Here is a 15846-nt window from a genome sequence, read left to right on the forward strand (position 1 = left end):
GAATAAATTCATACTAGGGGCATTGTATATTTGTCCCGAAGGTCCACTATGTCCCGAAGGACCACTGATTTGTCCCGAAGGACCACTGATTTGTCCCGAATGACCACTCCTTAAGAACCATACACATAATACAATTGACCAAACAAGTGTACCGAAGTACCACATATATGTTCCACAGAATTACATATATGTCCCGAAAGACCACGTAGAACCCTCGACTCTTGGCATGCCAACTATACCTCTAGCTCTCATGTCACGTAACATGGGCATCATTATTATGTTTACCCTATATTCACATAGCCATATCACGTAAACATAGGTTCTTATCATATCACTCATATCATATGGCTTATCTTTTGAAATCTTGCAATTATATCACTTATACTCTCATAAATCATATCTACATGGCTTATCTTATATACATATGTTCACATACTTTAGCTTACTTCACCTTCCATATATCCATACAATTCATTATCACATGATTGGTATCTTAATCACATAACAATAACATACATTCACACAGATCATACCACATATACAATAATATATCACAATTATGCCCATATCAATAACATGCTTATATGTATGCTATTATAGGAAATAGACTTATCGCAAGTCTTATTTCCATTCATCATAATATACCAACTAATACGCACTCACCTTAGCCTTGCTTGCTTTGACTTGATACTAATCTTTCGATTGTTCCGGAACAAGATTACGTTCTAAATCTACATAGTAATACATTGATACATATCAGTATACGAATTGATATATTCTAAACTATTACTCCTTAGGCTAAAAAGAAAGCTATTTTCATCTTTTATTGAAGGTATGCATCGATGCACTACACCATGTATCGATGCATCCCTTGACTGGTGCATCGATGCACTATCTATGCATCGGTACATAAATCCCATTCGATGTTTGTATTTTAAAGGGTGCATCGATGCACTCCTCATGCATCGATGCACTAATTGCATTCGATGTTTATTTATTTGAGAGTGCATCGATACACATTGAAGATGCATCGATGCACACAACCCATAAATTATATTTTATGCACGAAATTCATTCTCTTTTCATCTCAACTCTTCATCTTTCATCTCCTTTAATATACCTAACTTTCATACATACACTTAAACTCATTTCCACTTAATAATCACTTCTTTAAACTCAACATCCTATCCTTTATATGGCATTCAAGAATTACACTCAATTTTCAACATGTTCTAAATCTAATTCTAACACTTCATATTCCTTAATTTAACCATCGACAAGTCAAATTCATCTTCAAACTCTATTAACTCCTTCTATTTCAAATATTCACTTAAAAACTCATTTTTCTTGATTTCTCATAACTTGTTAATCTTTGAGTTTTAAGCCACCTAAAGCTTTCCTTAATCTTTCTTAACATCACAAGAATCAAAACAAGCTTTAAAACGAAATAATTAACTAACTGAAGACCTACTTACCTTATACAAGATTTCACGGTGGAGAGGAGAAAGAAGAAGACTGAAGAAGGCTCTGGAGAAATTATCTCCTTTCCCACATGCTTATTACCCTTTATAAAGGGAAAATAAAAATCTTCCCTGAAAATTACCATAATACCCTTATTACTTTCAAACTTTTTTATTAAATCCAACATCAACACTTTTCATTTAAGTCCCCACTTCCAGTCTTTTATGAAATTAGTCACTAATTTTACCAAAATTCTATTTTGGTTATTGACCCGACTTTTGGGATGTTACATTTAATCCATGCAAGTTACATAACCATATATCTTACATGTAATCTCATCAAATTAAACATCATGAATTCATATAATAAGTTCACTCGCCCATGATATAATACTGAGAACCTGAGGTATGTGAGTACTGTGAGGTTGTGCACTATGCTGTCACCACATCTCGTATAAATTTGCACCGAAGTGCCACGTAGAATTTGTCCCGAAAGACCGCGTATAAATGCACCATAGTGCCATATAAGATTATCCATAAGGACCACATAGAAATTCCTTAAGAATCATATACATATACCAAGGATCAAGTAGGTGTCTCAAAAGACCTCATACATGTTCCAAAGAATACATATATGTCCCGAAGGACCACGTAGAATTTGTCCTGAAGGACTGCATAGACATTCTACTCTTGGCATGCCAGCTATACCTATAGTTCTCATCTACATAACATGGGCTTTCATAATTCACATAGTGTATCTCATAGACATATCATTTCCATACCTTTATTACGTAGCTCATATAACTTTTCCTGTATATTCATGTCACATAATGCATATAATATGAATTCATGTCATGTATCATAATATGGAATGTAATCATGTATCAAGATATTAAATCTAGACTTATCACAAGTCTAGAACTGAATATATTTATATAATCATGCTATGCATATGCACTCACCTATATCTCTTTGTCTTTTCCTCGATCCATTTTACTTGTCACTTGTTTCGGAACTCGTTTAGGCTCGATATCTACATAAACATAATTTCTGAGACGATTATCAAAAGCCTAAACCTTATAACTTGATACTAATAGCTTCAACGAATTTAATGAATCAATATTCAATTTTTCCTTTAATGGGGTATCGATACACCCCTTGAGGTATCGGTACCCTTATTGCATTCTGTTATTTTTCATTTAAGAGGGTATCGGTACACATACATAGGGTACCGATACCTGCCCAAAACAGGCTTTTTCACCTGAAAATTCATCAACTCTTCACTAAATTTCCTCATACAAAGCTCATTTCATACCACCAAACTCAACTACAACCATTTTAACTAACTTCTATCATTCCAACACTTTATTATCTCCCATACTTCATCCAAATTCCTTAAAGTTAATAATCATACCCAATTTTCCATGTTATCCAAAGTTTGATTTAACACTTATAACTTCTTATTCACACATATGACAAGTCAATTTCAGCTTCTAAATCCATTTATACTTCTTTATTCAAAATTTCACTTATCTACTTCTTATCTTTAATCCTTCATAGCTTACAAATCTTTGAGTTTCTATGACCCTTTTCATCTCCATCATGTTTCCTAATTCTTCATTAACCAAAGTCATACTTTAATTTTAAGGATTAACCAAAAGAAATCAAACTCACCTTATCTGGGGGCTTCACGTTGGAGAAGATGGAGAAGAGAATTTTCTGGAACTTGATTTCCCAAACATATGCTCCACACGGGTATTATAATACCCAATAATTATTATTTAATTATTTTCCTTGTTCAATGACTCATTTGCCCTTTCACTCTTCCTTCATTTACTAAACCATCCTACACCAACATCTTTCAATTAATTCTTGAACTTTTCAATTTATTTAATATGGTCATTGAATTTTAAAATCTTACATTTTAATCACTAACTCGGTATTGAGGATGTTACAGAAATAATTAAAAATTACTTTTATACCTAAACTTCGACATTGATGCAATAATAAGTTGCCCAAGCTTGACAATTCATTAATCCATATTTACTATTTAATCTGAAGCAAATGAATGATATACTTAATATGCACAAGTTTTAATATTATACCGACACTAAACCCTTTTTTAGATAGGATAATAAATATTTTAAAAATATTTTCAAATATTAATTTACTCAATTTCTAAATGAAAAGGAATTTAAATTAAAATATTTAAGCTAATGATAAATTTAACATTTTAAATTAAAATAGTTATTTTTTCAAACATACTAAAACTAAAATATTTTTTATAATAGAAAGATTAAGATAAAATTTTAAGATTATAATTAAATTTAACCAGCTATGATTCTATTTTATAAATGAATTAATTATATTAAAAAGGTTAAAAGGTATCAAAAGCCCTTGAACCATCATTATTTGGCTATTCGTGTCTTGATGTTCACAGGATTGGTAAATTCTAACGATGAAGATGTTACCCGTGACGGTACGACCAACATAATGTGAAGGTGACTTCAATCCAATAGGGAGAAGAGATTAAATCCGCGACAACATAAGACTATTTTCGTAGATTTGCGATGATTGAAACGATTTTTTTGGAAAAATGAATGACAAATTCGACTTCGGGAGGCGATGGCGACAACCACCAACGATTGATTTCTGATCATTTTCGATTTAACACTTTTTTCTTCTTTTTTTAAGTATTAAAGGGACCACAAATATACCACGTCAACCGGATTTAACGACTATCATTGATCAATAAGACTAAAAAAACCACATTGAGTTCTCTTTTTGAATTAAAAGGTCACATTAAGGCGAAATTGGCCTAATATCGCACTTAGAAAAAGAAATTAGGGTTATAAGACGCATGGACTTTTAATTTGAGATCTGCAGCATTTTTTACAGAATTTAACAAACTCGTTATGTTGAGGTGATGAGTTCGCCCGAATAATATTTTTTATTCAAATTCGTCGTGAAAAATTCAAATAAAATATAATTTTTATCATATAGGGTGTAAAAATTTAAAAAATATTTTTTTTATTAAAACTCGTATATCCCAAATGTCGTATATATTATAATAAATGTCGTATATCCAAAATTAAAAGTTAAACTGTCTTAATTCCCTTAAAAAAATTTCTTAGCTGCCGTATTGAGCCAAAAGCGCCTCACATTAATCCAAAAACCAATACGTTGATTTTTTTTTTAAGTTCATATGCCTTTGGTACTTTTTTGTCTATTAAAAACCATCAGCGTTAACTAAGCAGAGGTCAGATGTATTCATTTAATACACCATACGTACATTTGGGCTACTTCAATTCCGTTACTGTTCTTTTTTTTTTTTTGAGAGAGAGATCCCTTACTGTTCTTTCGTTTTAAAGAAAACGAGGCCATTTTTTCAGCTTATGCAATCATTGTAGTATAGCTTTAACCTTCGTCAGCATCTAAAATTAGTAGACTTTTTTATGCTAAGATTCTCTTCTCCCTCTCTCTTGGCTTTTTTAATTTTACTTTTCTGCTTCATTTATTGCGCAGTTGATCACCATCTTAAACCATATCCAAGAACCATCCATGGGAGACTTAAAGCAGGAAGAGATAGAAATCATCCATTCATGGTCTGCTCCAAGATCACTCAGTACCAGTCTCATGTATTCGTTTTCTAAGGTAATATCAGCTTCTTTTTTCTGGGTTCCTTGTTTGGTGGCTGAGAAGGTTTGAGATAGATAAAACGAAGGATATGAAAGTATATTATCACTTTTTTTTGTTATATAATCTATGGATTGACTTGAAAATGTAACTTTGCATTCAATTTTAATACCTGTCGGGAAGAATGAAGAACTCAAAAGTAAATTTTGATTCTTCTCAACGTATGGTTTATTAAGAATTTTGATGGCTGTTCAAGTTGAGGAAGAATAAAGAATAATCTTACTAATTTTAATACAATGAAATTGCTGACTACATTGTAATTAACCCAATAGTTCTGTTGTGTTATGATTCCTGACTATTTGATTGGTTGCTGAGAAAATTGAAGCAGAGAAGTTGAATCATGAAACAGTAGTGAAATCACTGAAATGGTTGTTTTTTTTAGGGAGGACAAGTCTTAATTTTTCGAATTGTACAAATCTCACTATTTGAGTGGCTTCTGTTAATTGATCATTATTTTGATTTCTGGATCACATTCACTGGCATCTTCAAGCTTTTGAAAGTGTTGAATTCAAATATCCATGTTAAATATTTATTCAATACAGGTAGGTTAATTTTTTTTCCAAGTTTATCCATGTATTTGGAAAGGTCCTAGTAGGATCATATTTCTGTGCTCATGTCCGGATATGGATCACAGTCGGACATGGGTACTTGAAGATGAAAAAAATGAAGAGTCTACTTGATGGTTTTAATAAGTGTTCAACGGAATCACGGTCCTACTGCTTCTTGATTTGCATTCTTCTGTTTTCAACGTTCCATAATCAGATTTGCTAAAATATTGGCCCTGAAAACTTGAATTTAGTTGAATTAGATGGTGTCCTATCTTATGGTCTGGGCTTTAATTTCAGAAACTAATTGAGCATTGAAGGGTTTTTATCTTTTAAGTAACTATAAAATATTAATCTGAAGTTCAAAATTGGGTAAAGTTCATGAAAAACTAATGGCGGGTAAAACCGAAATTCTCTTTACAAGTTCTCAGTTTACCTCTCTCTTTGGCTTATATTATATATACTTTCCGGTTTCTGCTATACTCAGAGGGATGACATAGAAGTTCTGAATGAGCCTCTCTATGGAATGTTTCTTCGCACTACCGGTGCTGAAAGGCCCTACCGTGAAGATCTCCTTTCTAAGATGGTATGTCACATAAGCTTAACTTATGTTTCACCATTTTTGCTTCTTTCCTTGCAGTTTAAAATGAAAACAATAGGATGGATTATGAAGTATTTATTCATTTTATCAAAAAACTGTCATTGGTTTTGTTAAGTGGAGATGCAATCCCCCAAATTATGTGATTAAAATTCCTTGTATATGTTGACTTTGATTATGCTCTACAGAAAAAATAGATTTTAATGTTACTTCTCATAGTAATTTTATTGGTTATGGGACAAATGGTCAATTGTGGAGGGAAGTAAATCAACATGAGATTTATGTTGCAGTCAACATTAATTGATTGATCTCTGTGAAGCATCGACTTTTCTGTTATGGGAGTGAACTCATGTCAGGCAAGTCTCTGACACAACAGAACATGTATCAGGCATGCAGGACACATCCGTGTTCCAAGTGACTGAATGTCTGTTTAGATCAGTAACAAAAGCATCACAACTGGAATTCTGAATGGTTGTTGAAGGTGTTGGAAATTAAATGTTTGGTTTGCTCTAATTACTCCGAAATTGAAAAAATGCTCTATTTATTTTAACTTTGTTATTTCTAAACATATTATCATGCATCATGTTTCATATGTCTGATCCTTTCAATTTAACAATGTCCTTTTCAGTTTCTGGTTTCCCTCTCTGCTTTTGTGCTTTGTTTCTGTTGTTAATGGCATCTCTCTTATATTTGTATATTTTTTTGGAATAGGAATGTGATGGTAATAAAGTTTTGAACGACATCATTTACAGTCCAGGAAAAAAGAAGTATCGATATTGTAAGGTAATCTACATTTTTTTCCATCTCGCAAGCATGTGCTTGGTTCTAATCTAGAAATTATTGCTACTCTTTTTTTTTAAAAAAATATTTATTTTGAATGTATGACTTTCCTTAAGAAGGGTATACTTTTCCATTTCGGGCATAGATTTATTTTGAAGGAGTTAGTTTCTTAAGCTATATTCTTTTGTTCTAACTTCATTTCACATGCAAATGAGTGTTGAATTTTAATGCAAGAAGGTTTGGTAATGGGTTTTCTGGTTGATTTCGGGTTTTCCTATGTAATGTGGAACACATCAGCAGATTCTAAGGTTGAACTCTAGATTATCATAGCTTGGAGATTTTAGTTTTGAAATATTATAACAATTCTCCTCTCCTTGCACACAGCACATTGCAAAGCATAGGGTGCCCGGATTGCCAAATGACTTGCTTCAGAGAGGAAAGCACTTTATACTGATACAAAATCCTCTCAATATATTGGTAAGCTGTTTGGAACTCATTTTCCATTTCACTTCACTAAGAGAATCACATCAGTAACCATAAAGGAAATCTGTAGGTATACAGTAGATTTTGCCTTCTTTAGAAGTGAATTGTTTAAGGTTTGATGTGTTAGCATCTATATAGGCATTGAAAATTTTATAAACTTGACAGCATATACAGGGGAAAGATTTAATAATGTGATGCTTACTGCTCAATGTTCCATCATTTGTTATCTCTGATGTCATTCACTGATAATATTTATGTTGAATTCATGCTTATTTTCAGCCATCCTTTGAGAAGGTTTTGCCTCCATCTTTCCTTGAACTAGGTTTGGGAGATTTAGTTTCCATATACAGTGAGCTTTGTGCACAGGGAAAGCCCCCTCCGGTCATCGATGCTGCCGACCTTCAAGAAAATCCAGAGGTTTTTGGTCTTTTCTAACAGGAAACCCTGGAAGATCTTACTATATAGAAAGCCTGTTTTATAATGCATATAAAATCTACGTATTCGGCTGTTATTTTGCCAAACCTTGAAATCTGATACCTGTTTTCATCTTATTTATGTACAGGATACCTTACACGGCCTTTGTAAGGATTTGGACGTTCCTTTTCAAGATGCAATGCTCAGGCATGTGAAAACTCATTTCCTTCCAAGTTAAAACCTTCAAATCTATTAAATTGCTCTTCAGGCTATGCAATTTAATTAACTCAGGTGTAAAATCTGATTCGGGTATGTTTAAAACTTTTAAAGTTTTTCCATGTATTGGGACGACCCTTGGTGGGTTATATCTTCATACTCATGCCTAAATATGTGTAAGGCTCGGGTACATTAAAGAACATGAAGCCCCGAAGCAATATAGATAATTAAACTGCCTTTCTGTGGCAATAGCTGTAATTCTTTTCTCATACACACTCTTTTCTTGTATGTGTCCCTTATTAAAATTCTTTGCAAACACATCACTTTCACTAGAATAAACAGTCCAACGCAGTCATATATCTCAATTTTTTTCTCAATATATATCACAATTAATAAGCAATGATTTGATTTTATACATTGTCTCTTCTATGATAATATCATTATCGTAATGACTTTGTGGTCAAACATTGATCAGTTGGGAAGCTGGTCCAAAACCATTCAATGGTTTGCGGGCGCCATGGTGGTATAAAAGTGTGCATAACTCGACTGTTTTGTACCCAGAAGAAAGTACCCTAGGGTATGTGACCTGTTTCAATATTTTCATTTTGCATAATGAATTGTAAACCAGTTGCTTATCTTGAAACTAACTTCATAGTCATCTTGTAGTTGAAGTGTGTCTACTCTCTTTTAAATTCTTGTTAATGGAACTAAAGTGTGAGCGTAGGGTATGGGTACGTTGTAATGTTTCTAAGCGTTTGCATGCATCTGGAGGGATCCTTGGAGAGTTGTATCCCCATACTCATATGTATATGTATCGGATACTGGTACTTCAAACAAAGTAAAGAATTGGAGTATCATAGTTAAATTGTATTTATGTCGTTTATATTGATAAGCATAAGCATTCATCCTTGTTTATCTCCATAAGCATTCATCCTTGTTTATCTCTGTAATCGTGATGCATATATAGTGAGTTATTTCAAGTCTTGATGTGATGAAAGTAGATTATTTTCAGAGAGAAACAATTACTGAAAATGTGTTTTGAAGGCTGACAATAGCAGTTGCTGCTGTCATGACAACGTAGTTGGCCCTTGTAAACATATCTCTCAATCATCTTGATTATGATAGTTCTTTTTTTAAACTTTTGGTAATATGTATCTTTAAATCTATTAGAAGTGTTTAAATCATTGAAGTGTTAATACAATTATGATTGATCTTGTATATGTTTTCAGCCATTTCCTTTCTCATTTTATGATGTGTTAGAGCAAAGTCTACCTTTCTATAACTTGCCTAAGCGCAACGTGAGGCAGGCATCATCCCTGTTAAAGCCCTTACCGGTTCCTGATCTTCCAGTTCCCAAGAATGCAAAGCTGCTTGCTTGGGTTGGTGATGAGATTCTACCTCGCGAGAGTACAAAGGTCCTTAATCCTGGAACCATTCTCAATCTGTTGTCCATTGGCTTCAAATTTTACTTTATGATTGTTAATTCACAGGTACATTAGGTTTCTCATTCTTGCAATGCATTACCAGGTTTCAGTGTTTGATTCAGTTGTACAAGGTGGTGATGCCGTGTGGGAAGGACTTCGAGTTTACAATGGAAAGATATTTAAGCTCGAAGAGCATTTAGATAGGTTTGTGAAACCAAATCCTTAATGAATTCCCTTTATTATGAACTGCACTAGTATTAATCAAGACAGTTTCCAAGCAAAAGAAAAAAATCCAGACATTGTTGGCCTCACTCATTTCCCCTACTTATGATTGATTGTATGGGGAAAGATGAATGAATGAATGAATGACACATAGGCGAACTTTGGCTAGTCCTTGCTGCTAATGCCTATTGATTGCTTGAATTCTTCTTTTGGATCATTTTGCTAGGATGTTCGATTCTGCAAAGGCTCTGGCTTTCATTAAGGTTCCAACTCGCGACGAGGTGAGGATCTGCAGATAAATTTGAATTCATTCTCTCTGAAAATATCCATTTTATCGATTGAGCATTGTTTGATGGCCATTGCTCTTGCAACAAGTTAATTGGTTATTTTGTAGTAATATGTTTTAGCATCATTACAGATCAAAGAGGCTATCTTCAGAACGCTCAATGCCAATGGAATGTTCGACAATACACACATTCGATTAACACTTACTCGTGGGAAAAAGTTATGAAACATGTTGATAAAGAGTAATCAGCATAGTGGAGAAGAAAAAAAACTTTTTATATTATTGATCGGTGAAAGTACATCTTGCCTTTTTATAGGAAAAGTTAAGAGTAAGTATTCTATTAGAAATAAACTACCTAGTAGTTATCCTTATCTATTTAACTTTCTAAGAGTTAGTATTATATTAAATTACTAACTAACAAGACTTATCGCATGACCTACAAAACATTTTTACCTTCTCTCCATCTCTCTGGGCTAAAAATCTAGGATGTGTCTAGTTGGCCATTCATGAATTCTTAGTTTGGTCTTGAGATTTTCTCAACTAATATGCTATACTCACATCTTGTTCAGGTTACTTCTGGGATGAGCCCTGCATTTAATTGATATGGCTTCACTTTGATCGGTAAAGCGATGTTTAAGTCCTTTATATACTGGAGCGATATCGTAAGTTCTTATATCTATTGACACATGTATATTATATTCGCTGCAAATTCTTACCACACTTAGAATGTGCTGTCGTAGTGTATTTGTATAACATTCGAAATTCTTTTTGCAAGTATAGTAATATAGTATGTGCTATTGTGAGTTGTGGATTTTCAGCTGATACGCTTAATGTTTCCTGTGGAAAAAATGCAGTGCTTCCCGAATGGAAACCCCCGGTTTACGACAATGAGAGTGGTATAGAACTTGTTACGGCTACTACACGTCGCAATTCACCAAATGTAAGATTCTTGGAGTCTTTTCTTGCCACTATTTGCTACTTGCTACAAAATTTATGAGAACATGTGACGCCAGGTCTTGCTGTTGATTCTTGTGGGATGAAATGCTAGGTGTTTGTTCCGATTTAATAGTAATTTCCTTAACAAAATTTTATCTTCCTATAAACCAGCTGACTTTGAATAATTTTTCATCCCTTTCAGAATTTGGACTCTAAGATTCACCACAATAATCTTCTGAATAATATACTGCCAAAGGTATTGTCCTATGCAGGACTTCTATATGATTTTATGATAAATCTGAGAGCAGATAATTTTCTAATATCTGATGTACGATTTAAATACCTGTTTTCATTCTTTCATGCTAGTCAAGCAAGTTTTACCATCTTAAAATGCTTATGGCTGTATTATCAACTGACCAACCGTATTTTTCCAGAGGAACTGTATCAAATTTCGGATTTTCTTACTAGAAAACTGCAGTGGGCTTATTTTTCTCTAGGTCTGTTTATGGGTGTTTGTTCGGGTTAAGAGTGATTCGCGCCATATATTTACTGTTTCACGGCGAAGAAAATGTTGGTCGGACTAATGCCGTAAAGTTTTTTGTTCAACTATGTGGTCCAATGCAGGTAGAAGGGAATAATGCGATTGCCGATGATGCAATCATGCTTGACAAGGATGGTTACGTATCTGAATCAAATGTCACGAACATTGTAAGAATTAAGATCTTGCTGCAGTTTCTGGTTTTAGATCTATATGTTCGATTGGGAAAATTTAGGAACATTTAAACAGAGTATGGTACCAATATGCATCAATAATCTTCATCTTTGTTCTTGGTTAGTTGGCCATTCATCTCGGATAACTGATAATATTGATACAACGGAATATCCGAAGTGTATTTAGTTGCTAAAAGGATTTTATTTTCAAGTCATGTGCTTTAAAAGTTGAAAATCTATAAACTGAGAAACACTTTTCTGTTTCGTGTTGCAGTTTTTGGTCAAGAAAGGCCGTGTTTTGACGCCTCAAGCGGATTATTGTCTGCCAGGGATTACTCGAGCAACTGTAAGGTTCTTAAACATTTGATTTAGCTGTTACGTCCAGGCGGGTGACTATAACTTCCTGATCTCAAGGAAACAAACAACCACGAAATGTTGTTCGATATTTCATTCGACCAGAAATGATACAGTGATATGCGCCCCTTGCTGTTCGAATTTCAGGTCATGGAGCTTGTTGAAAAGGAAAACTTTGTCCTAGTGGAACGAAGAATTAGCTTATCCGAGTTCCATACAGCAGACGAGGTTTCCAGTTGTTTTTCAGTCAGAGTTTACATATATTTATAACTTGATTGTCAATATATCTTTTACATGTGTTTTGAGTTTGATGATAATGATGTTTTGCAGGTATGGACTACTGGAACAATGGGAGAACTCAGTCCGGTGAGTTAAACATACAGGCTGACTACTTAGATCCTCCTTTTCAATCTAGCTGATCGAATATTTCTTCAACAGGTCGTGAAAATCGACGGGCACATTATCGGTGATGGTAAAGTCGAGCCGGTTACTCGAAGATTGCAAAATGCTTATAAAATCCTGAAAGAAGACTCCGGAGTGGCAATACAGACCAACTCCCAAAAATGAATAACAAAAAGGTTCACTCTCTTTCGTATCCTTTCCCTGCTTAAAGAATTAAAACTTAGTTGCGGGAGAATTAAACATCTTAATGTTAGAAAAGGGGTTGGTTTATTTTCTGTTTGTTTCCATGGAAAATCTCGTTCCCCTCACACCAGGTTACCATTTTCGAAGTCGATGATCGTTGGAGAATAAGGATGCATGAACTTGTTTTAAAATTCTGCTGTTCCGTATGAAACTGAATGTGGAAAACTCGGATAAATAATGTTTCCCAACAAATTGTGAAAGCTCTTTAAGCCATCTGTAATGAACAAATGTCATCGGTGTTGAATTATATGTTCTTAACATGTTCACATTCATGGCTAAAATATTTTAATGTTTTATGGAATTTGTGAAAGTGTGTTTACATATGTGCATGTGTCTGTATATTCAAGTGAAGACCTCTGTAATGGACCGGTCCAGCCGGGATATTTGGCCACCACCGTGACTCGTAGGTGGAAGTATCGAACCGGAATAAGATTAAGAAAAAAGAAAGAAAGAACAACAAATGGATTCTAAACCTTGATTACAAGTTTATGTTTCGAATATAAGAGCTGGATTATACTGGAATCTTCATGGCTTTAACATTAACCCTAAAAAGAAAAGAGACGAACTCCCTCGTTTTGCATCTAGGCAGGTACAGACGCTTAATTTTATATTAATGAGTAAATTTTTAAAACTTTAGGGAAAAAATTTATAGAATTTGAGAGGAGGAAATAAATTTTTGATAAAAATATTTAAAAAATTAAAATGTATGATAATTTTAAATTTTTAAGAAGGGTGTTTGTTCCCATTCACCCCTCGGTTTCATTCTTGCATGTAAGGGTAAACATTTGATCGAATTGAGTTAGAAAATTTTAAGTTAATTAAGTTGAATCTTATTTTATAATTTAAACTTTATTTACAATTTTTCGAGTTAAGTTTATAAAATTCAAATCGAGTTGAATCATTCGAGTTTATATTTAAATTTAATTATAAATATTTATATTATTAGGATACCAATTGATTCTAATTTAAGCGGATTTCTATAAACATATATGATGGTATATATATATATATTTCTTCATATTTTTCATGTAATGTATATATATATATATAATGTAGAGTTAAGAAATTCGACTCGAATTTAAAATCAATCCATTAATTATTAAAAAAAATAAATTTTATTAAATAAATTTTATAATTTAAATTAATTTTTTTAATATTGAATAGGATAAAAAGTTTAAGTTTTTTCTTATTAAATCTAAGGAGTTTTGTTCACTCATACATTCATGTGGAAGCCTCTGATGCTTACATTACACGTCAGTAAAGCACAGGATTCAGTGTTGAGTAACGAATCCCATAAAGTGGCGCCTGGAAACTACTTGACATCCAAGGCAAATCAGCATCCAAAGATGAAAGAATTATCCAATTCTCAACTATAAAAAGCTTATCTCATACAAAAGTTGGCTGCACCCATAGCAGAGCTCAGTGCCCCTTTTTATTTAACTGCCTGTCTCTGCAACTTATTACCTTCCAATTCGCTCTGTATTTTTCTCAGCTTTCCTCTCGCCAACTAAGAAGCTTTAAGCATGGCCGCCACCTCTCTCAAGCAACGTTCCCAGTTCTTGTTTGTGTTTGTTCTCGCCATTTTCTTGCTTTCTCATCCTGTTTACAGTGATGGTATTCTCTCTCTATATGTATATATAATATCTGAATATTATATTTGTTTGAAATTTGATGTTTACCATCTTTCCAACAGATGAGGCAGACCATCTACTTAAAGATCTCAACGATTTCAGGACATCGGTGAATCTGCCGGCATTCACCAAGAACAAAAACGCTCACTGCGTTGCCAAGAAAATCGTGGACGAAATGGACGACGACGACCATCCATGCACCAACCCCAACAGTTCATCGTCAGGCAACAAAGGAACCAGATTATCCGACTACCCGAGAGCCGTGTCCAAGTGCCACATCGATACCAACACCACGAGCGGTGTGGTCGTGCTGCCTGTCTGCGTGCCGAATCTGGTTCCGACGCTTGTTTTTACCAACTTCACTCGTACCCATTTCTCTAGATACATCAACGATTCGAGCCTCACCAGGATCGGAATCAGTTCCGAAGATGATTGGATTGTGGTGGTTCTTGCTTCTAACACCCACAGCGGGAGCCTCGCCAGTGGAGCCTATTCTTATGGATCAAGTTATTACGTGGTGTTTTTGCTGTTGGGTTTCGTTGCTCGTCTTAATTTGATGTGAACAATGCCTGGATTTCCATCTTATTTTTCTTCCGTTTTGTGATTTAATTGGCCTCTATCTTGTGGATTTCAATTTGTATGAAAATGTTTGCCCTGTATTCTTGCTGTTGTGTTTAAAATAATGTTTATAATCCATGATGTGGAATTATTAATTTAATTTTTGTAATATATTTTTATATTTTTTTGGTAGAATGAATGAATATAAGATAATATTTATTTTATAATTATCAATTATTTGACAATAAAATATTTATGTATTCTTACATATGTCATACTTAAATTCGTAATTTTAAAGAATAACAATAATATCTCAATTATTGACATTCGTACTTTATATCTTTTATTTAAATATTCATATTTTTATTAATTTAACTTTTAATTTTTAAAAATAGATTTGTAATTCATTAATTAAATAATAAGATTTTTTAAATATCTAATTTGATAATAATCATAGAGTTACTCTGGGATTTATTCCGGGAGCATCGTAATATACTGTACACATCTTATTCGGCGTTGGATCAATGTCCTTTGTATTATATGTTATTATGTCACTACACACTCGACACCCAACCTCCCGTACAGCTCAAAAGTCTCCATCTTCTTCTTCAACATGAGATTCATGGTAAGGAGAAGATTAAAATCGGTCTGGTTAACATAAATTCCAACGAAGAAATCGAATATAAATTGCCCGGTTCGGTCGTCAGCACTGTTCACGACCGTTTCGATCGTGTTCGCAGGGGAACAAAATGGGAGGATGTTTTCCCTGCTCAGAATTCGAGCCATCCAACGCCGTGTCTGGAGATTCCGATGCCGCCTCTGGAGGATTACGATGATCTCGACGTCGTGGTGGTGAAGCTTCTGTGCAAAGGGAAGACCGGGCGAAG

The 15846-nt window shown here is 33.8% G+C and overlaps 1 protein-coding gene and 1 pseudogene across 1 annotated transcript; both read left to right on the plus strand.

The window, feature by feature from the left end:
- Positions 1 to 4849: 4849 nt before the first annotated feature.
- LOC120128781 lies at positions 4850 to 13053 on the plus strand (annotated as a pseudogene).
- A 970-nt stretch (positions 13054 to 14023) lies between these two features.
- LOC120128758 (uncharacterized GPI-anchored protein At3g06035-like) lies at positions 14024 to 15114 on the plus strand. Its single transcript, XM_039146390.1, has 2 exons — positions 14024 to 14384; positions 14464 to 15114. Exons 1-2 carry the CDS (start codon positions 14294 to 14296, stop codon positions 14961 to 14963), a joined length of 591 nt encoding a protein of 196 aa, XP_039002321.1. The 5' UTR covers positions 14024 to 14293; the 3' UTR covers positions 14964 to 15114.
- The last annotated feature ends 732 nt before the right edge of the window (positions 15115 to 15846 follow it).

The sequence above is a fragment of the Hibiscus syriacus genome, unplaced genomic scaffold, assembly GCF_006381635.1.
Source record: "Hibiscus syriacus cultivar Baekdansim isolate YM2019G1 unplaced genomic scaffold, ASM638163v2 tig00110482_pilon, whole genome shotgun sequence".
Taxonomy (NCBI): domain Eukaryota; kingdom Viridiplantae; phylum Streptophyta; class Magnoliopsida; order Malvales; family Malvaceae; genus Hibiscus; species Hibiscus syriacus.

Bases quoted from the DNA above. Each gene is read 5' to 3' on its own strand.
- LOC120128758 (XM_039146390.1), top strand. From the start codon at position 14,294: ATGGCCGCCACCTCTCTCAAGCAACGTTCCCAGTTCTTGTTTGTGTTT. The intron at 14,385-14,463 runs GTATTCTCTCTC...TCTTTCCAACAG, and splicing joins TCATCCTGTTTACAGTGATG to ATGAGGCAGACCATCTACTT.